We start from the raw sequence: 23,356 nt of genomic DNA, 5'->3' as shown, positions 1-23,356 counted from the left end.
TAATTCTGTTCAGCCGTTCGGGCTGTACCTTGGACTAAAGGTCCCTATGGAAAATTGCATGGGGAAAACGCGTTTTGGGACCCCCCTTGTTTCTCAGCCCCCGCTTGACGAATCCCCCTGAGACTTTCAGGGTAGGAGCGGAGCGGAGCGCCCCACCTATTTTGAAAATTTCGCGAGGATTCGTCAACCGGCGCCAAAGTTATTCCAAATAGAATGTTGCGGATTTCCTATGGAAACACGGTCCTAACTATAACTATCTACTGGCGACCGCCAGCAGATAATATATACCTGTGTGGTGTCTTTTCATTTGGTAATTCAAGAGATTATAAGGTAAAACAAGCTTTACATTCCTCAGAGACTTAGCCTGAAGGCTGCTCTCCACAGCTACCACTAGGATAGCTTTCTTTAAAAGGTTGTCTTAAACCTATCTACCATAAAAGGTCTAATTGTAGTGGTGCAAGGTGGCCACTTTAACTAGTGACCAGCATATACCAGGCCAACTTCTCACAACAAGCATTTGCAATGCAATAGGTCTCACATTTACGTGAGTTTGAGCTATTGACATTGCAAATGACAATGCCTTTTATTTTTGTTTTTCGTTTTTTTTTTTTTTTGCGAAAACCTTTATTGTGCATAAAACTCAATACAAACATGGGCCTACAACCACCAGGGCCGGCCGCTAATATATACATGGTCATCAACATCAAGGCAGCAACAGGCCCCCTGGGGCTCAGCCGAATTAACAAATTACTGAGTGCATCTCAGAGGCTATCAGGATACATCATTTTTAAAAGTACAAACAAAGGAAGAAAAAATAAAATAACACCAAAAAAGCAAGGCGGAAACCATCGAAAAAGGGCGTCTAACCACAGCCGGGGGACCACACAATAATTGTTTTTCGTTTTTGAATAAATATAAGGCATTGTTATTTACAATGCCTGTAGCTTAAACTCGCGTAAATGCGAGACCTATTGCATTGCAAATGCTTGTCTTCTTTCCCTTCTTACCCAGAGACTGTGGGGGGATCCTCAAGCCCCCACGGTCCCAGCCGACTCCAGACTCCCGACTCCTCTGGGAGCCGGCATTGCTACCGCAAGCAGGGAGCTGCTTGAATTAGCAGCTCTCTGTATGGGGGAGCGATATTTTCATCTGTTTCTCTGCACGCTTTCTGCAAGCCAGACCTGTTTGACAAAAATGGAGAAGGGGGCTGGATAGGCATTATTAGGAACTATTAGTTGGAGGATGAAGTCCCCTTGAATGCTGAGGGTCCTTGGAGGCCAACAAGCCCTCCTGTTACCTCCATTAAGTCCCACTGAGCGAGATGGAGGCTGTGCCCCCTTTTCCACCATTCTGCAAATGCACCTTCTTGCATACTGCTAGTTGGGAGATTAAGTCCCCTTGAATGCTGGGGGTTCTTGGGGGCCAACAAGCCCTCCTGTTACTTCCTGTAAGTCCCAATCAGCTGGATTGCTGAGAGGATTTTCGAGGCCATACCCCCTTTCTCTAAACCCACGTCCTGGTGCCTTGCTGGATGGAGGATGAAGTACTTTGGCTGCTGAGGGTCCTTGGGGGCCACCTACCCCTCCTGTTACCTCCAGAGAGTCCCATAGAGCGGGATTGCTGAGAGGTTGTCAGAGGCCACACCCCCTTTCTCCATAACTCTGCAAACGCGCCTCCTGGTGCACTGCTGGTTGGGATATGAATTCCTCTTGGATGCTGAGGGTCCTTCGAAGCCAGGAGCCCTATCTGTTACCTCCATTAAGTCCCAGACAGCGGGATTAATGAGAACTGGTTGAAGGTCCCGCCCCCTTTCCCCAACATTACTGCTAGTTAAAAAACATAGAAATTCACTGAAAAAAACAAACGTTACAGGCACCTTATAGTTGGGAATTAGCATTTAAAATACCTAAAATATTCACTGAAAAAATACAAAGGTTACAGGGACGTTATAGTTAGGAAATTGAATTTTAAAAAACGTAAAAATTCACTGAGAAAAACAAAAGTTACAGGAAAGTTATAGTAAGGCTCAGGTTTCACTCGTACAAAACCAGTGAAATTAAGCAGATATAGTCATAGCTGAGATAACTATAACTTCTCAAATTACATCACTGATGACATCACTGAATATCATCCACAGAGCCACTGACACACCCACTCGCACCCCTATCTAACCTTTCATACACTCACTCCCACACAGCCATTCAAAGACCTATACCACTACTTACACACATAGACACACACACACACACACACACACACACACACACACACACACACACACACACACATCTACAGACACATCCACTCACTGACCCATACAGCCACTCATACACCCACCCTCTCACTCACGAATACAGCCATTAACAGCCACTCATACACCCTTACAACCACTCTCACACTGAGTCAGTCATCCATAGATCTACTCACACACCTAGTCACTCACGCATGTGGTCAGTCACACAGTCGCCTACTCACCCATACAGATACACACACTTACTCATACAGATACTAACACGCACTCATTCACTTGTAAGCTCCTTGATATTAATTGTTATAACATAGGGGGGTAATTAAAAGGTCTTTACATAAGGCCAAGAGAATAACATGGTTTCTCTCTGCAGATATTAAGTGTGACAGTGCATCTTGGTGAGCTTAAGATGCAAACACAGTTTATATGAACCTCTGTCCAGCCCGCAATGTACAACTTTGTTTAGAGGATCAATTTTTCAAGAGTGACATCCAAGTTATATCATCGATAAGGGCATGGATGACCGTGTGAAGCTTGTTCTCGCAGCAGTAGCAGTGCTTCTTTATGAGTGACATCCAAGGTGTATCATCGGTAAGGCCATGAATGTCAGTGTGAGCTTGAAAACCCAATGTTGTTCTCGCAGTAGTATGTAGTGTATTGTGGATCCATCCTGTAATTTCTATAAACACTCCACTTAATGTCATCTGTAGTATGCTGTTTAGAAATGTGATGACTGGTAAGTTTTGTTGCTACTCGTTGGTATCTAATTGTGCTGTGATGTTCATTAATCCTTATCTTTACCGATCTTGTGGTCACATTTACATAGAACCTTTTACACATACATTGAATAAAGTATACGCACTTGTTTGTATTAAATTTCATATGACCTCGTAATTTCCAGAGTCATTCTGGAAAAATCTGGTCATTTCTGTCAGGTGGCAAACGTTACTATCATCACAGGGGTAATGTCCCCTTATTTTGGGAAAGCTCAATAATAGTGTACATGACTGAGTCGGAGTAGTCGGAGTAGACTTCCGCCTGTTTTTAGAATGTTCCATTTCTTACTGATGATGTTTTTATGTCATTGGATCTTAGGTTGAAGTTAACCAATAAGTACAATCTCTAAGGTGAGTGGTTCTTGTAAATCACTTGATTTTACAGACCCTCCTGCAGGACTAAATCACCGTACTCTGTGAGGGAGGATTAGGCACCATTTGTGTCTCAAAGGAAAATGTGACACTTCTTCTTAGAATGTAAAAAACTGCCCACCTTTCTATATTTTAACAATGCGGTTTTTTCAAGAAATATTTTCCATGTGTAATTTTCTGTTTTCTTTCTATTCTGCAGCAAAACAATCACATCTAGAAAGTCTGATTGGGAAAGAGAGCCATAGAGGGGCCGGGGGCAAGATTAATTTTACTGAAAAGATCTACTTAGGAAAATGCTGCAGAATGCAAATGAGGAAAAGACACTTTGCTTGCAATGTGTGTGAAAAAGAATTTATCAATAAAGCACTTCTTGTGAGTCACAAAAAAGTACATGAATTACATGCCAGCCCCAGGCCATATCCCTGCAAAAAGTGTAAAACGTATTTTACTCAAAAGGCACATTTTGTACAGCATCTAAGAACACACATTAGAGAGAGGCCTTATCAGTGCACTGTGTGTGAAAAGAGCTTCAATCAAAAGAGATTTCTTCATCAGCATCAACGCATACACACAGGAGAAAAGCCTTATAGCTGCAGTGTGTGTTCCAAGCGCTTTACTCATAAGGGAACCCTTGTACGGCATCAAATCGTACACACAGGTGAGAGGCCTTATCACTGCACTGTGTGTGAGAAGAGCTTCAATCAAAAGTCAAGTCTTCTACAGCACCAAAAAATACACACCGGAGAGAAGCCTTATAGCTGCGCTGTGTGTTCCAAGTGCTTTTCACATAAGGGATCCCTTGCACGGCATCAGAGCGTACACACAAGAGAGAGACCTCATCACTGCACTGTGTGTGAGAAGCGCTTTTCTGAAAAGGGAAGCCTTGTACGACATCAAAGTGTACACTCAGGAGAGAGGCCTTATTGCTGCACTGAGTGTGAAAAGAGCTTTTCTCGAAAGTCAGCTCTTCTACAGCATCAAAGAACACACACATAAGAGCGGCTTTACCATTGGGCGAACTGTAAGTAGAGATTTACTCAAAGGCTCTTTTTTTATCACCAAAGATTACACACAGGAGAGAGGCCGTATCACTGCACTGGCTGTGAGAAGAGCTTTACTCGAAAGGCACATCTTCAATGGTAGCAAAAAATACACACTAAAGAATGCCTTTTCACCGCACAGTCTATGCCAAGAACTTCACTCAAAAGGAAATTTTCTACAACATCAAGTAATACAAACAAGATAGATCCCTTTTCACTATAACATTCTTTTTTCCTGTTCAACTCAATCACTGCAACTCTGTATTTTTTCCTGTTGACCTGATAATTCACTGTATTCTATATTTTGACCTGATCACCCCCATAAACCAAAATAACTCTACATTTTATACTGTAGATCCTGTAATGCACAGTTTTGCTGGAATGTTGTAACTTACTGGGGGCTCATAGTGAAAAATGCATAATGGCTTGTTCAGTTGTTGGATAAATATTTAAAGTCACACATTTTTTTCTGTGTACCACAGCAGGTTAGCGGGCTCCAATCGTCCTCCTCCTTTCCACAAGCAGGCAGTAGGAAGCTTACATTTATTAGAAGCAGTTCCTGAAATATCAGAACTGGCTGTACAGTCCGGAAAAATCTTTCACAATCTCAGGAGATTCCTTTCTTTTCCTGCAGAACTCCCTCCCTGCTGTTCCTTTCCTAAACCCCTCTCCTGGCCCTGCCGCTACTCTACCGCTGCAGTCGGAGGTGCCTGGAGGTGGGCTCTGTTGAGCATCTCCCACTCCTGAGGACAGCGACTACTCCTTATAAATAACAAGCCTGCGCATTGAGCCCTCTTGAGTGGTGCAAACTCTTGAGAGGATGTGGTGAAGGTCTTAGCATATTTTAACAAGACTTCGCTGTGGCTTGGTTAGAGGCAGCAGGTTTTGCTAAGAGGGTCACTCCAATGCAACACAGGAACCCAGTCCAATCACAAATCTCTCACTTCCCAGGTACAGAGATGCAGGTTACTCCAAGTCCCCCTGTACAGCCGCCCGTCTTGGCTCCTGGTATATCTGTTTTAGTGCCTCATGTAGTCCAGCTGTCTGCTCTGAAGAGATTTATTGGAGACACAAAAGCCCAAACCTACTTAACCCAGGTGCAGTTGAAATGTGGGAGTTTCCCAGTCCAGGGCAGCAGGTTTAATCTCTTGTTTGGGAGGAGACACTGCTTTATGGACAGTGCTGTTAGTGAGAGAGGATAATCTCCTCTTGTGAACTGGAATAACTCTAGATCTGAATTTGAGGACATTTTGGATCGGTGATCAACCATGTTGTTAGCTTACAGAGTACTGCTGGACCTACAACAAGGTAATCAAGACCTTGCAGCATATCTCACCATATTCAGTTGGCTGAAGGCAGAGACCGTGTGACTGGAAGAATAGAGGGCAGCTGTTTTATTTTATCAGGGTCTTGAGGAAGAACTGAAAGATGTCTTCCAGAGTGTGCCCTAGCTAACCAAATTCACAAATCTTACAAATCTCACTTTATGGTTAGGCCATAGGCCTCATAAGGGAAAAGGAGACTGAAGAAAGTTTTAGAGGAATTCAGGGTATAGAGAAAGAAATCTCGCTTGTAAGAGAGAGTAGCTCTGAACCCATCGAAATCTGAAGCTCTCAAGTTACTTTTTCTAAAGAAGAAAAAGATGCAAATAGTTGAAACTGCTGTTGATGGTATGGAATAACCTTCAGGATCTGTGGCTGGGCATACTGTCAGAGACCCTTTAGTGCATGGCTGAATATGAAAAACACAATCCGTGCACCCGCTTCAGTGTCACTGCTTCCCCTCAGTATGGATTTATTTTAGGAATTCTCCTGGTAATCCCCCACAACCCTAGTATAGATTGACAGTCCAGAAAAACAACCCCTAGCATAGATTGGCAGTCTAGAGCAACAACCCTAGTATAGATTGACAGTCCAGAACACCAACCCATTGTAGAGTGGCAGTCCAGAACACCAACCCATTGTAAATTGGCAATCTAGAGCAACCATCCTAGCATAGATTGGCAGTCTAGAACAGCAACCCTAGTATAGATTGGCAGTATAGAACAACAAGCCTAGTATAGATTGGCATTCTAGAACAGCTTCTTTTCATCTAGACTTTTCTGTAAACCCTTGTTTTCATAAAGAGAGTCCGCCTCTGTTGCATGCTTTGGTGCAGTCATGCTGTGCCCAATGATAGACACTTACCTTGTATCTATGCACAGCTTTCAGATATATTTGATGAAGAAATGGAGGAGCTGTTTCCGGTCCACCAACAGCCTGACCGTCCGGTAGACTCCGTTGTTAGAAGTGGTTTAGTTGATGGGTGTTACCAGGGTTCACACACAATAGGTCATGACCAGATTATGGGTTGCGGCAAAAACCAAAACGGTGGTTTCACCCAGCTACCACCTGGATCCAAGTAATGTGTTGTGTGATTGGTTTTATGCTCTTCCAAAAATAGAACTCAGAGGTAATAAAATCCCCTGAATTCTATATTTGGAAGAGCATAAAACCAATCACACAACACATTATCCGTTCTTGGAAGTGATATTCCAAACGATCGGGTCTATGCATTGACTGACACTGGCCACGAACACCTCCAGCCTACTTAAATCAATACTTGGTCAGTGGGTTTATTAGACCCACTGGATCTCCTGTACCTTTCCCTCTTTTCTTTGTGCTCTGGACTTTGTTTACAAGTAGTTTCCAGGACTCAAGTGTCCTGCAAGGGACAACAGCTGCCCGTGTTGATTAAGAGAGAGCCCCTGAACAAGACAGGAAGGCCCCGAATATCTGAGAAGCGAACCTTCCTCTCTGTGTGTTTTCCTTCCCGTCTTTCTTTTAACACTCGCATACATTTCAAGTCACTACAGGGCGAGGATATTGTGTTCTAAGCAGAACTGATCCGTGGTCCTTGCGACCCCTTTTCTGTCCAATGTTTTTCCTTGACCAGCCTGCTGTGCTACCAATTACGCATGTAAGCAGCGGACCTTCTTTGGTATGAGGGTCTCTTGGTTCCTCGTAACAAGAGCTCCTCCTGGGATCATATGTGTTGTAATTAAAACTCTTCCCTACTTGGAGATTCTAATTGTGAGACAGGGCTTTCCATCCATTCATAGAATAATGTGCATTCAACTCCTGTCTTTGATTCCTTGAATGCAAGATCAGGTTAACAACACTAGTATTTGTACTAAACTTGATATAAGTGGGGCATATTCACTGGATAGGAGAAATGGGAGAGAAATGTACTGCAGAGTTGAAATGTGTTACGTTTGTTTGAATTCCGCGTAATGCTGTTTACATTATGTAATGCCATGGAGGTTTTCGATTATTGTTTTATTATGTTATTACTTGACTTCTGTGGCCACATTAACATTGTCTAAATTGATTATATTATAATTTATTCATCTGATGCACGTAATTGCATTAACACCTATCAGCAGTTTTGTCTCCCTTACAAAAAACATGTGTTTTACAAGCCCATAAAGTGTGGTTTCCATGTGACCGAAGTAGAGTTCCTTGAGGGAATTCTGACACCATCTGGCATTAAAATGATGCTGGAAATGTGCACATTGGCCAAACCTAATAGCTTTTTTTTGGGATTCGCTGACATCTAAAGATGATTTATTGACCATGTCTCATGTCCACCGATTACAAGCATTCTCAGAGAAAAGCACCTTTATTTTGGTCTGCAGAAAGGGCATTTCAGCATTTCAAGCCTACCTTGACTTGATTTTGTTTTCACCCATCCCAACCCAGCTCACACTTTCATAGCTGAAGCAGACACTTCAGATATAGCTGTAGAAGTGATAATAAGACACATGGTCAGTTGCACCCTTTTGCTTATATATCTCGAAAACTAAATTCTGTTGAAATAAGTTACACCATGGCTGACAAAGGATCATTGGCCATCAGACAGGCTTTTTGTGGAAGGCGACATTATCTTCTTAGCACAAACACACATGACCGTCTTCACTGGTCATAGTTTGCAGTTCACTCACTCTGCCCGAATTGTGACAGTAATTATTGCCAATTTCCATTGTATTGTCATGACACAAAGAACAGGATGTGGGACTCCTTGATAGACTAGGAACATACATCTCTCTTGCCTTTCCTGAGCCCGCCACCTCTTCAGCACCATCAGCCATGAAAGATAGGGTTCTGTACAATCAACACAGATGCAAGAAAACATGTACCGAACTCCAAAGAAAAATACAAGTTACAAGCAGACAAGAAACAACAAGTTGGGCTGTTGTACAAATCCAGGTTTCATCGTCGATGTAAAGGAGCGTATTTAGTGGAGAAACGTGTGGACCCCGTAACTTACAAATGAGGCTCCCACTTCAAAGAGCATATGTCCGGTGTTTGACACGTCACTCCTAAAAAACACTCAGTTTAGTCATCGGAATCGACGAGTGCCCAGAATAATTCAAGGACAACCAGAGTGTGGGGTAAAAAAAGATTTTGGACTGTCAGAAAGGATAGGAACCAAAGAATGATGAAGGGGAAACAGCATCAGCTTTGTTTGCTTCAAGTCTGGGAAAAAAGTTTCAAATTCAACACCCGAGCAATCCTAGTACAAGAAAGATGAAGAGGCGGGAGTAGCGTCATGATGTCCTATCAGAGGACTCCTGACTTATGCACCAAAGGACAAACTCACACAGTAACTCATCAACTGTCTGGGATCTCCACCGTCAGCTGCAATCTACTGGAAAATATCAGGAAAGCAGTTTCACATTGCAATGTGCTATTAGGACTTCAAGTCCCAGAATCCTTAGTAGATTGACCATTGTGGGCAGCTCTCTGAGTAAAAGACACACCCGGTTTTTCATGCTTGTTATTGTGAATCTGCAAAGAGAAGGCAGGGTCTTCAGTGCGACCTCTGCTCCCAACAAGAAATGAAGAGACTGAGTACTGATGACTTTCAGTGCGGCAGGCGGGTTTGAGGGTTTGAGTACACTTTGGGTTTTGATCCTGCTGTTGGTGGCCGCATCACCAGAGAGTCAATTGTTGCCAAGTTGTTTTCTATGTTTCTATGTTAACATTAAGTTGCAGCTGGGCTGCGGTCTGAAAATTGTTTTGGGAAAAATATATGAAAAGACAAGAAATGTTCATTAATGTTGTGCGTATTGACGAATTAGATGTTGATCCATATGTGATATGACCTGCCTCAGGAAAGTCTTTATTAATTCATCTGACTTTCAGCGAGAAGCTGTGAAACTTTCACCAAATAAAAACTGAGGCAGAATGTTTCATGGTATTGAGATGTGTTACAGTCTCTGCAGGATGATGTCAACATCTGCCTAATTTTGTGCCTTTCCCGGAGTTTGTGGAACCCAGTTCAACACAGTTTTCCTGGTACGTTGTGAGTCAGTGGGGTCACTCGGTGAACCCTACTTAATAACTTGTCCAATTGTTACAATTGTTGTGCAATATTTCTGTTCCGTAACACAAGCGTTCCTGCAAAGGAGTTGTGCACATGTCCATCATGCATCAAACTGATTATGATCAGTTTATCATAAACAGCACTCTACATCAGCGTGGCAGTGACATATACGTCTCCTGTCAATGAGCCGCATCTTTCATCTGAGTCCACCTCGAGCTGTCTGGCCTCGGGTTCCAGAACACATGTTCCTTTGCTGAAACGCCACCTCCCTGAGCGCATCTTCCAGGTCTGCTGACCAGGCCCCTCTGCGCCCTCTTTTCCCAGCACCATTGGTCCAGGGTCTTTCAGAATCCCTGTCCTGGGGCTGGTCACAGCTCCCACGTCACTCTTCATGCCTCAGCTAGGTTCCTGCGTGTGCACAGGCTGCTCTCCCGCCTCACTGCAAACCGTATCATTCATCCCTGCAGATTGCGCTATCATGTCCAGCATTTGTGTAGCAAAATTTCCTAAGAGAAAGAATACAAAAGCAATGGAGAATTGAAAACCATTATAAATTTTACTTGCACAACTCTATTAATGATGACACGTGTTTATCCCTTAGCAGATTGAACCCATAAACGACTGTCACTCTGTCGGTTGTCCTGTTAATCTCATAAATCAGTGTAACTCGGATCTTTAGGTCTTTTGACTCCATGTGTCACTGTAACAATCTGTTTAAGGCATGCAGGATGTAGATACGCATACTTTGCATACTCCTGCCATCTAGTGTTGGGTCCGTATGTTTGCAATTTGTTTTTCTTCAAAGAAGTCTTTTCCAGTCATGAGGTAAGGTGACTCCTCCTTTCGGTGATAGCTCTTGGGCATCAACTCCATTGTTAGTTTGTTTCCTTTCCGCCATCGGGTTTGGGCGCGGTTTTCAGGGTTCCGGTTCGAAACTGTTCTGCGGGATCTCCACGTTGCGCAACACTATGTATCCTCGTCGGTATTGTTTAGTACGCGTTTCACCATTCTCCGTGTGTCAAAAAAATAGGAAACTCTGTCTTCGGTTGGTAACAATTTCAAAGGCAGAGGTAAAGGCACCTTCACGTACCGCTCCATTTCCCAATGAACAGTGACTTGCCTACAATTCGCCCAGATCATTTTACACCTGTCGGGGGAAGAACAACAACAATTCTTTCCCATTTGGCAATCAATTACATCAGACAATGGGCATTCAACATTATCCAACATGATTATTGCCTGGAGCTTACCAGCAATCCTCCCAGCAATCCTCCCAATATTCCACCTCACACTCACAAACGTTCGTTACAATACCAACAACTTCTCAATCAAGAAGTGCAAGCTCTTATACCAAAAGGAGCTATAGAACCAATTCCATTACAACACCACGGGTCAGGAGTTAACTCACTGTACTTCCTAATACTCAAAAAAGATGGGTCCCTACGACCAATATTAGATTTCAGAACGTTAAACCTTTACATACTATCGGAAAACTTCCATATGGTTACGCTTCAGCAAGTGCTTCCACTTCTACAACAAGGCGACTTTATGTCCACACTAGACTTAAAGGACGCATACTTCCACATTCCTGTTCCCCCAGCACATCACAAATATCTCAGATTTGTGATAACAGGAAATCACTATCAGTTCAAAGTTCTCCCATTGCAGTTTACAGCACAGAGTGTTCACAAACTGTCTAGCAGTAGTAGCAGATCATCTAAGAAGACAACACATTAATGTCTTCCCATATCTAGATGATTAGCCCATCAAAGCCACCGCACAGCACACGAGCTCACAACACACCCGGACGACAATAGATCTTCTCCATCCATTGGGATTCACAGGCGATGTGCAAAGGTCCCATCTTCTACCCTCACAACTGCAGTCCTTTCCTGGAGCGACACTAAACACTCACACAGCTCTTGCCTCTCCCAATGCAGCCGGGATTTAAAAAATTCAAACTCTGTTACTACAATTTCGAAACAACTAATACCTAACTGTCAGGACTTTCATGCAACTGCTAGGAATGATAGAATCATGCATCGCAATAGTGCCTCACGCAAGATTACACATGTTTCCTCTACAGGAATGTTTAGTATGTTAGTGGAATCAAGCACAGGATCAATTGACACATCGAGTGTTGGTGGCCAAAAGGGTGGCCTTTCATCGACCCTATCCCACAAATCATGCTAACAGCGGATGCATCTCTCACAGACTGGGGTGCATATCTACAAAATCTAAATATTCAGGGTCTATGGAACAACAAACGCAGACGTCTCCTCATCAATTATCTGGAACTTCTAGCTGTATATCTAGCACTAAAAGCTTTTCAACCTCACCTCATAGGGTAAGTTGTCCTAGTCTGCACGGACAATATGACAGCTATGTATTATGTGCAAAAACTGGGGAGGGGGCACTCTCTACAACTGTCATGCCTCTCTCAGACCATTTGGTGTTGGGCAGTACATCACAACATACATCTTCTGCCAGAACATCTTTCAGGCATGAACAACCAAATTGCCGACCTCCTCAGCAGGATAGGCCAACAAGTACACAAATGGGAGCTTCATCCCCAAGTTCTACTTCCATACTTCCAAAAATGGGGATTCCCGCAGAGAGAACTCAAAATGCCAAAATTTCCCCGCCAGGTTCTCACACCCTCTATCCAAAGGCAATGTCCTATGGATAAACTGGTCAGGAATATTTGATGACGCTTTTCGCCTCTCCCTCTCCTTCCATTTCTGGTTCGTAGACTCAGACAGACATAAATCACAATGATTCTAGTGGCTCCCACATGGGCTCGTCAACCATGGTTCACCACACTGTTGGAACGATCAGTGGTTCCATACCAGAAGCTGCACCTCACTTCCAGCCTTCTCACACAGAACCATGGAGAAATCAGACATCCAAACCCCAAGGAGCTCAACCCAGCGACCTGGCTTCTGAAGTCCTAGAGTTTGGATACCCAAACGTACCACCAGATTGGATGACGATTCTTAAAGAAGCAAGAAAACCTACCACTAGAGCATGTTATGCAGCAACGTGGAAAAGATGTGTTATATATTATAACAACAACACAATTGATCTACTAGATGCATCTATACAAAAACAATATTATTTGTTACCTTTTGCATCTTTTTTCGTCCATTCGGCTACACCTAGCGACAGTAGCTGCATACCTTCAAAATAGACAACACTTATCCTTGTTGAAAGTCCCAGCAATTAAAGCTTTTATAGATGACCTAAAAGGGTAATACCACCTAGGGTACCACCTGCACCAGTTTGGAACCTTAACATTGTTCTCACAAGACTCATGGGTCCACCTTTTGAGCCACTACACAATTGTTCATGACAATTTCTTCATGGAAGGTTGCCTTTCAAATTGCTATCACTTCATTAAGGCGTGTTGGTGAGCTACAGGCATTAACTTTAGCAGAACCCTTCTTTCAACTTCATAAAGATAGAGTGGTTCTTCGCAAAACCCCAAAATTCCTTCCAAAAGGGGTTTCTGCTTTTTATATGAATCAATCAGTTGAGTTACCTGTGTTCTTCCCTTAACCTGATTCAGTAGCAGAAAGGGCTCTTCACTCACTTGATGTCAGAAGAGCACCATTATACTATATTGAAAGGACAAAAATGTTCGCAAAACAAGACAACTGTTTGTTGCTTTTACTCCATTTCATAAAAGAAATCCTATCTCTAAATCTGGGATTTCTAGATGGATTCAAACTTGTTATATTAAAGCCAAAAGAACTTTACTATACCTCCTAGAGCACATTCTACTCGCAATATTGGTGCTTCCATGGCCTTTTTAAGTAACATTCCCATAGCTGACATATGTAAGGCAGCTACATGGTCTACACCTCACACATTTACTAAACATTATTGTGTAGATGTCTTAGCACGTCAACAAGCTAATGTAGACCAAGCAGTACTAAAAACACTTTTTCAAACAACTGCAACACCCACTGGTTAGCCACCACTTTGGGAGTATACTGCCGTACAATCTATGCAAGACATATGTATCTACAGCACACATGCCTACAACGGATTAGGTTACTTACCCTTACCCTGTAAGCCTCTGTTCTTGGCATGTAGAGCTCTAGATTCACATGCACCCTCCCTCCTCCCCGGACACCTGTGGTTGTTGCAGTTCTCACTATTTGCATTACATACGCATGGACATCTCTATACTTCACTTACTTACTCTATTCTCACCCTCTTGCGGGAGAACAATCTAACAATGGAGTCCATGCCCATGCACACTATCACAGAAAGAAGGAGTCACCTTACCTTGTGACTGGAAAATACTTCTTTGAAGAAAAACAACTTGCAACATCTGGACCCAACACTAGATGGCAGGAGTATGCAAAGCATGTTAATCTACAGCTCTACATGCCAAGAACAGATGCTTACAGGGTAAGTAACATAATCTTTTGGCTTGTTGGCCCGACTCCAGTTTTCACTCCTTTTCCAAACTTTCTTTTGTTCTTCCAAAATGCCCATTACTTCACTGTAAACCTCACTCTGCTTCCTAACATTCCAGGTGATTTATCCATCATTTGACTCCTATATTTATGCACTGAAAGTGACGCAGCTCGATACATTCGACCCTGTTGACCCTGTATACTAATGATGTTTCAACTAATTATCCCCTTTTATTTTTTTTGAATCCTTGGTTCTGAACACTTTGCACCCATGTTTATGTTTACCTTTTCTAAATAGCGCATCAATACCAATACATGCTTCTGGGAACTGACATAACCTCAGCTAGTGGAATAGGAGCTTCTTTGAAAGCCTACGATGCAGCTCCCAAGATACCCATGATTGAGTATCTTTCACCTTTCTCAAAGATTTTAAAGATAAAACTGCATAAGTTAAGTACTAGATGTTGTGGCTGCCGTTAAGTGAGCACTTGAACAAATGGGGTGCAATATTTACCAAGTCCTCCGTGGTTGCTAAGGGCTTGTGGTGTAGTTCCTGGGAACTCCCAGGACCTGCGCGTTTTGGATGACCTAAACTGAGGGCTTGGTGTCCCAACCGCTTCCGGACACCCCCACAGGATATGTCATCTGTTAGTCCAGCTAGCTCTACAGTGCCACTCCCACCCCGCCTGCATTCAACAGTGGTGTAGGTAGACTCTGGCAACTACTGAACATGACAACCCTGATTTCTCAGGGATCGTGGAAAACAGTACAGCACGTTTCGCTTGCTTACTCTCAGAAAATACACGGGATGGCAATTAGGAAGTTTCAATAAGTATTTATTGGTCCAGCGACAGCCTTTTGTAAAACATATGTGCTGCGATAATTAAGAGACAGAAGCATACAAAAGAGATTGCTAGTACCAATATAGTAAATAGTAGATACATTTCTACCGTAGTGCTAATAAGATGAACATAAGCAGCTCTGATAAAAACAGCAGCACTTGCATATTCCTAGAATGCACGCCCTAAGTAATTTGCCTAAATGTACCTGGTCAGGAAATGTAGCATGTATATGTATAAATGTGTATCTGTAGCCAAGAACCCCCCAGGGAAGAAGCAGCCCCCTCACCTCATGGTTTAGAACGAAGGACCTCTTCTCTGCATCATGGATGACCCCCCGCAAGAGATGTCAGACCGCTGCGTGTCGAAGATTCAGTATGCAGGACCCCGTGTCAGCTTGGAAGGAATTCTCCTCTGATTTGTAGGGGGAGTGAGGGTCTTTTATACTAAGGTGGTCATCCAGGGTTTTTTCTAGAATCAATATGTTTTTAAAACACTCATGGGTGTTTTGAAAACAACCATAAATGTTTTGAAAACAATCCCCAATGCTTTTCCAAACAAGTGTCATCATGCACAGCTGGCTGTTGGCCAAGGATGAAAAAATGTGGTGACGCTTATATAGAATAATTCTGCAGTGCCTGGGGATATGTTTATGTACGTCAGGTGCAGGGATTATGATAGAGTATTTTTGGGTGAGATTGTCGAGCAGACTAATTTGTATGTTGAACAGTTTTTGAGGGACAACAGTGCCAGCCTTAGGCCCTACTCTAGAGCTACCCGCTGGACTCCCATAAATCTGGAAGAGATGAAGAAGTTTTTATGTTTGACTTTATTGATGGGCTTGATAAGGAAGCCGTCCATGGCTTCATATTGGTCTAGCAGTCCCTTGATGGCAATGGCCATATTTCCTGCAATTATGACTCGTGATCGGTATTTACTTTTGCTACGGATGCTGCATTTTGTTGCTAATGGTTTGGCGTTGCCATGAGATCACCCTGACTGTGACCGTCTTTTTACGATTCGACCTGTTCTTGATCACTTTGTAGATCGATTTTCAGAGCTCTGTACTCCAGGTACAGAAATATCTATTGATGAGTCTTTGGTCCTGTTCAAGGGCCGTTTGGTTTTTAGGCAGTACATTCCTAGCAAGAGGGCACGTTATGGAATTAAGATATATATGTTGTCTGAGAGTAGGACAGGATATGTTTTTAATTTCCGTGTGTACACTGGTAGGGATTCCACGATTGACCCCCCTGGTTGTCCGGCCACTTTTGGAGTCTCAGAGAAAATTGTGTGGGATCTTGCTAGAGGACTGTTTAACAGAGGCCTTGATAACTTGTTACACCGTTGTGCAATTGTTTAAGGAATTGTTAAAAGTGGACATTTTTGCTTGTGGCACAATCCGCTCTAACCGTTAAGGTTATCCAAAAGAGCTTGTATGCAAAAAACTTCAGAGGGGACTGTGCAGTTCCTTGCGTAGTGATGAACTACTAGCTGTGAAATTTGTGGACAGGAGGGATGTGTACATGCTGACTACCATCCATGATGAGAGTACTTCACCTGTGGCTGTTTGGGGTCAGATTTCTGAAGTGCGCAAACATGTGTGCATTTTAGACTACAATAAGCACATGGGTGGTGTTGATAGAGTAGATCAGAGGTTGGAACCTTACACTGCTATTCGTAAGGCTTACATTTGGTATGAGAAGTTGGCCATCCATCTCTTCAATTTTGCAACCTTCAATGCTTTTGTTGTGTTCAATGAGTGTTCTCCTGCGTCAAAGTTGACTTTTGTTCAGTTTCAGGAGTCTGTGATAGGCAGCCTTGTTGTTGTGGAACAGGCAAGTGTTCCTAGAGGTGGAGTGGTGGAGAATGTGGTTCGATTGAAAGATCTCCACTTTCCTGATTTAATTCCTCCCACGCCCCAAAAAAACAATCCCTGTAAGAGATGTAGAGTCTGCTTGTGAAGAGGTGTACGGAAGGAGAGTCGTATGCACTGTGCTGATTGTCCTTCTATCCTGGGCTGTGTGTGCCCACGTTTCAGATTGTATCACACTCGAAAGAGTTTTTGGGAGCAACCATGAGCCTGATAGTGTACTGCCTGGTCTGTATGGTTTTATATAGTTGTTCAGTTTAACGTTTGGCAATAGAATGATGTCTTTAATTACTGCTGTTGTTTTTGTAGTTATAGTTTTGTATTTAGTTGCAATTGGTTTGTGTTTTCTTTCTTGTTTAAATTTTTTTTATGGCGGTGTGCGTGGACTGGCGCTTGGCTGGCGGTTTGCGTGGACTAGCGCTTGGCTGGCGGTGTGCGTGGATTGGCACTTGGCTGGTGGTGTGCGTGGATTGGCGCTTGGCTGGCATTGTGCATGGACTGGTGCTTGGCTGGCGGTGAGTGGACTGGCGCTTGGCTGGCGGTGTGCGTGGACTGGTGCTTGGCTGGCAGTGAGTGGACTGGCGCTTGGCTGGCGGTGTGCGTGGACTGGCGCTTGGCTGGCGGTGTGTGTGGATTGGCACTTAGCTGGCGGTGTGCACGGATTGGTGCTTGGCTGGCGGTGAGTGGACTGGCGCTTGGCTGGCAGTTTGTGTGGATTGTTGCTTGGCTGGCGGTGTACGTGGATTGGTGCTTGGCTGGCGGTGTGTGAGTAGTGACTTGCTGCTGGTCACTACACACACTGCTAGCTAAACGCCACTCCGCGCAATCCGTGAGCTGGTGTGGTTGCTGTGTCAGGAATGTGGGCGTGTGAAAGTGATGGGCCCTTGAATGGCGCGGTCTGCTGGTTTGACTGTTGTAATGTGTTGGGCCCGCGGCTGGCGGTGTGAATGGTTTTGTACGTGTCACATGTATGAAAGGTGTATGAATGGCCTGTAAAGCGGTTGGTGCCTTGTCGTGGCTTTACAGCTCACAAGCTCCGAGTCAATGGTTCAGTTTCTCGTCCTTTCAATTATTAACAGTGCATTTCATTTTTGTGAAATCTCTGGTTAATACAACTGTATATACTGAACCATCACTCACCCTTGTGCCAAATCCAACCAGTATGTCTGTATGCTTGAAAAATAGGTGGTTGTGCAGAAATATTTGTCTTTTCTGTCTTTCTCAAGCAGGGTGTACCTTGTCCCCTTTGTGAATGTTGTAATGTATTGGTTTCATGCCTGGTGGTGTGAATGGTCTTGTGTGTATCACGTATGAAAGGTGTGTGAATGGCCTGTAAAGCGGTTGGGGCCTTGACGCGGCTTTATTTATTTATTTGGGAGCTTATAAAGCGCACTACTACCCGAGGGTGTCCTGGCGCTGAGATGCTGATTACCCTGAAGACCGAGAAGCTATTCCATAAATAGCCAGGTCTTCAGCCCCTTCCTAAAAGGCAAAAGTTCATCCTCCCTCCTAAGATGTTGTGGGAGACAATTCCAAATGGTGGCGGCGCCAAAGGAGAACATCTTTCCACCCCAGCTAGCCTTTTTTATTCTGGGAACCACAACCAGGTTGTTTTCAGCGGAGCGAAGTGCCCTCCCTGGTACATACCGCTTAAAGCGATCTCTCATAAACTCTCGGCCAGAACCTTTCAGAGCCTTAAAAACCGTACATACGGCCTTAAATTGAGAGCGTCTGTGAATCGGGAGCCAATGTAATTTCCTCATTCCTTCCCTAATTGAGACGAACTTAGGGGCACCGGTCAACAGTCTCGCAGCCGCGTTTTGAACCAACTGTAGTCTATACAGATGTTTTTTTCCTCAGATTAAGGTATAAACTATTACAGTAGTCAAGGCGAGACAAGACTAAAGCAGAGACAGCTACCCGGAAACCATCCTTGGGAAGGAAGGATTTTATCTTTCTAAGAATTCTGATAATATGAAAGCAAGAGGAGACCACTGCACTGACCTGACCACCAAAGTCCAATTTCTGATCCATCAAGACGCCTAGGTTCCTAGCTTTTGAGGTAGGTACTGGTGGCTTCCCTAGGGCCTCAGGCCACATAGCTGGCGACCAGGTATTAGGATTGTTTCCGAATACCATGACCTCTGTTTTGCCGGCGTTCAGTTTTAGGCAATTCGCGGCCATCCAACCAGCGATATCATTAAGACAGTCATGACACCTTGTTGTCATCTCCACTTTAGATTCTCTATGGATTGATAACACGATTTGCGTGTCATCAGCGTATGAAGTAAGTTGGAGGCCTTAGGATCTAATCAAATCTCCCAGGGGGCTAACGTAAACGTTAAAGAGCGTAGGGCTGAGGGAAGACCCTTGCGGGACCCCACACGGGAGGACAAACGGCTTAGATACCTCCTCCCCCAGCTCCACGGTTTGGGTCCTATCGGTCAAAAAAGACTTCAGGAGACTCAAGGCCGTACCAACCACTCCTGTCTTAGCCAACCGGTCCATCATAACACCATGATGGACCGTGTCAAATGCAGCGGACAGGTCGAGCAGAATCAGGACTGCCTCACCCCCCTGATCCACCGCCTCTCTCACTTCCTCTGTCGCCTTAATCAAGGCCAGTTATGTGCTGTGTCCAGCACGAAACCCGAACTGAGTAGAATCCAGGGCCTTCGTTCTCTCCAAGAAAAGGCTAAGTTGCTTATTTATGGCCTTCTCAAATAGTTTTGCAGGCAGAGGGAGCCGCGAGATAGGTCTATAGCTGGTAGGGTCGCTTTTGTCTAGAGTTGGTTTTTTAATTAGGGGTAGGATGGAGGCCACTTTCCATCTCCTAGGGTAAGTGCCTGCCTTAATAATAGCGTTGAATAACGGAGTTAACGTGGAGGCAATCACCACTGAACACTTTTTAAGGACTGCTACCGGACACGGATCACTAGGGGCCCCTGAGCGTGCAGTCAACAAGAGACCAGTGACCTCTTCAGATAACAGTGGGGTAAATTCCCTTAATTTATCCTGTGGCCATCCTAACCCAGCATCACCCCTTTGTGCTGTCATACCACCCTCTTCATAGATTTCTGCAAAGGATGAAAAAATCCCTGCCACTTTAGTCTGAAAGAAGGTGGCTAAGGTCTCACACATGTCAGCACTGGTAGCTGAAATAGGCACTGCTGGAGTTGTAAGTTTGGTTATAGTCCTAAACAACTCTTTAGAGGAAGAACTGGCCCTCTCAATTTGCTCCGTGAAGTGTGTTTTTTTAGCCTCGTTTATTAGATTTTTATAAATCGAGAGGCTCCTTTTATAGCTTTCTTTGTTAGCTGGACTATAGCCATTCCGCCATTTCCTCTCCAGTTTCTTGCAAGCTGTTTTGGCCAACTGCAAAGATTCTGAGAACCATGGCGCTGAAGGCGTCGCCCTTTTAGGCGTAAAAGTTTTTTCAGGTGCAAAAATATCGCAAGCCCTCTCAATCCACTTGGAGTATACATTAACAGCATTATTCACATCCACTGGGATACTAGGGGCATTGCGACTAAGGTGATTCCCCATTTCAACCCTGTCAATATTTTTCCACGCCCGGCACAGAATCTTTGCCCTTGACTTAGAACTGGACAGAATCTGAGAGTCAGGGGCAAGTGTGAAGATTATGGCAGCATGATCTGACCAGGGAAGAGGTAGGATATCGGTGATGGCAAGATCCGGTCTGTTTGAAAAAATGCCGTCTAGGGTGTGCCCTCCTGTATGCGAAGGTCCAACCACCCTTTGTTCCAGCCCACCTGCACCCATAAGTTCCGTAAATTGCAAATTATCTGGGTCTAAAGGATCCTCCAGATAGAAATTAAAATCCCCCATAACGGTAAACGAACGGGCACTAAGACCATCCTCTACCAGAGTACCAAGGGCTTCCAAGAACGCACTTCTGGGTCCCGGGGGACGGTAAATCAGAAGTGCTTTAAACGTATTCTGGGGAGACAGGCGCACATTGATAGATAAGGCTTCACAAGCGTTGTTGGAGGCTATGGAGAATACAGGCTCAAGGCTATTGTGATAGATCACCGCTAGCCCACCACCCCTTCCTGCCGGTCGGTCTAGCGAAAAACAGAGGAAATTTGCTGGGAGAGCATTAACAATATCGGGGCCTGACGACTTGTTAGTCCAAGCCTCCGTAATAAAGGCAAGTTTGATCTGGTGTTGTTCCATAAACAGCCTGCATTCCAGGCTGTGCTTAACCAAAGACCTAGCATTCACTAACATGCATTTCCATGTTGGGTCTTTCATCTCTCTAACCTGCGGGCCCTTGCTCTGTCTAATCTGCACACTGACATTGCCAATGGTAGTGAAGATCTTTTGTAAAGGACATTGACAGCACCTATATTTTCCCCATGACTTATTTAAAATTATCTCCGGACAAAGCCTAAGGCAGACAGCCTTCCCACCATCAGGATTTAGAGATTTAAGGTGATCTGATGAATATCTCCGCACCTCAGCTCCTCCTGATCCAGAGTAACGCGCCCTGAGCCCTGGCCGAGCACGGACGGGCGCAGACGGGCTTGCCTTCGGCGCGCCGGCGGCGCGCCCGCTGCGCGCGTCCGCTGCGCGTTCGCGTCATGCAGTCAATTTCACTCTCCCGCCCGCTCCAGCGCCCAATCCGAGCCCCGTCCCCACCTCCCTGAGTAGCCAATGAGCAGCCTCTCCTCTACGTTTCCGGAGGGAGCAGGAGGAGGAGCCCCAGCAACCGAGGGGATTACGTGCAAACCCGAGGCAAGTACAATCACTGCTTAAAAAACGATAAAACAGATAGGTTTTAGCAGCACGTTTAAAACATAATTACAAGCACAGTAAAAAATGTTTAAAAGCTAAATTCACATTAATCACGAGCTGCGAGTCACTGGTTCAGTTTTTTGTCCTTTTAATTATTGACAGTGCATTTCATTTTTGTGAAGTCTCTTGTTAATAAGATGTTATATACTGAACCATCACTCGCCCTCGCGCCAAATCCAACCAGTATGTGTGTGTGCTTGAGGAATAGATGGCTGTGCAGTAATCTTTGTCTTTTTAGTCTCTCTGCCAAGGTGTTTATTCCATCTAAGAATAACCCTACAACTGTAGATATTGTCGTAAACTAAACACCCATGGGAGTTCATGGTGATGTCTCTCTTGTGGATACCAACACGTTATCTTACCCACAATGTCCTGCAAACCTCAAAATGTCTGTTACATTTGTCTTGCATTATTGTGCATAAATTATTATTATTATTATAGAGGCTTTTGTAACGCGCTCTGCTACTAAATAGTATATTATCCTGGCGCGGAGAGAAAAGGAAGGGGGCAGATCACAGTAAATGCAAAAGAGGGACAGCCATTAGGCGTTGGTGTTAAAGAGGTAGGTTTTTTAGGCCTTTCCTAAATGCCATGATGGAAGGGGCTGTTCTCAGTTGCAGGGGGAGGGCATTCCAAGCTCTCGCTGCTCTAACAGAAATGGATTGTCCACCAAGCCTACTATATTTGAACTTTGGTACAGTCATTTGATGAAGATTGCTTGAGAAACAACAAAATTCCTACCGCGGCCTTTCTCCAAGTATCCCAATAGAAATGGTACCTCACTGGCGTGGGAGGCCCAAGTACCCGCGACAGGCAAGGGCCCAAAACGTAGTGAGACGACCTCAAAATTGCCTATAACAAAACAACCTGGTTTTGCAAGGGGAGTCACCTGGGTTTTTGGCCCCGTGCTTGGCGGCCAGCTAGAGAAACCTACCAAACCCACACATTTCTGAAAACTAGACACCCGGGGGATTCCAGGGAGATTTGTCTCCATTGATCTGATCAAACCCCACTATGTGGCCGATTCTCAACAGCAGGCCACGAGGAATCCTGAGTAGCCACAGATCTCCTCTCGCTACTATACAGGAAGTTCGGATGGAAAGACTAATAACGTTTCAAGACTCCTCGGCGCAAGATGCCAGAGTAGCCAATAACGGAGTGCAAATCACACCTGTTGAATCAGAACAACATCCAAAGAAAACTGAGAAGCAAATTGCATTTCGGCCCAACAATGAACTTTACATCAATGTGCCTTCACAAGAAGCAACTGCCAGTTCTACAAACACTGCTGAGCTTCCAAAGATAGATCGAACTGCGTCTGGCTACTTCATCAACCTTGATGACTTTTCTTCAGATCCAAGTGAAGCTAAGCAAACGCCACCCATCTCTAGAAAAGAAGAACTTCGACAATTCTATCTCTGGCTGAAAAAGACTTGCTTAGTATCACCTTGGCTGCATCTTTGGTTTGCATTAGGTATCCTGTTCTTGTTAATTTGGATTGGTATAGGAACTGTCTTTTTCCTATTACTGAATGGACATTACCTCCCACAACGCTCTGCAGTACAACCTGTGAACTTGGTCCCGAAGCCACATACG

The 23,356-nt window shown here is 44.3% G+C and overlaps 1 protein-coding gene across 2 annotated transcripts in view; it reads left to right on the top strand.

Moving 5' to 3' along the window:
• LOC146839286 (uncharacterized) overlaps window positions 1-23,356 on the top strand; it is a 225,732-nt gene that overhangs the window by 116,851 nt on the left and 85,525 nt on the right. The window contains exon 5 of one of the 2 annotated variants that reach the window (XM_085651315.1): window positions 3,596-9,670. The exons of the other annotated variant lie outside the window; for it this stretch is intronic. Within the exon in view, the coding sequence (XP_085507441.1) occupies window positions 3,596-4,392 (797 nt within the window). The 3' untranslated portion in view covers window positions 4,393-9,670. Of the gene's footprint in view, window positions 1-3,595; window positions 9,671-23,356 lie in introns of those variants that run through there. 2 annotated transcript variants of the gene reach the window in all.

This window comes from Triturus cristatus, chromosome 4_1, assembly GCF_964204655.1.
Source record: "Triturus cristatus chromosome 4_1, aTriCri1.1, whole genome shotgun sequence".
Taxonomy (NCBI): Eukaryota; Metazoa; Chordata; class Amphibia; order Caudata; family Salamandridae; genus Triturus; species Triturus cristatus.
Note: the sequence above shows the minus strand (reverse complement) of the source record. Positions and strands in the feature narration are given on the sequence as shown.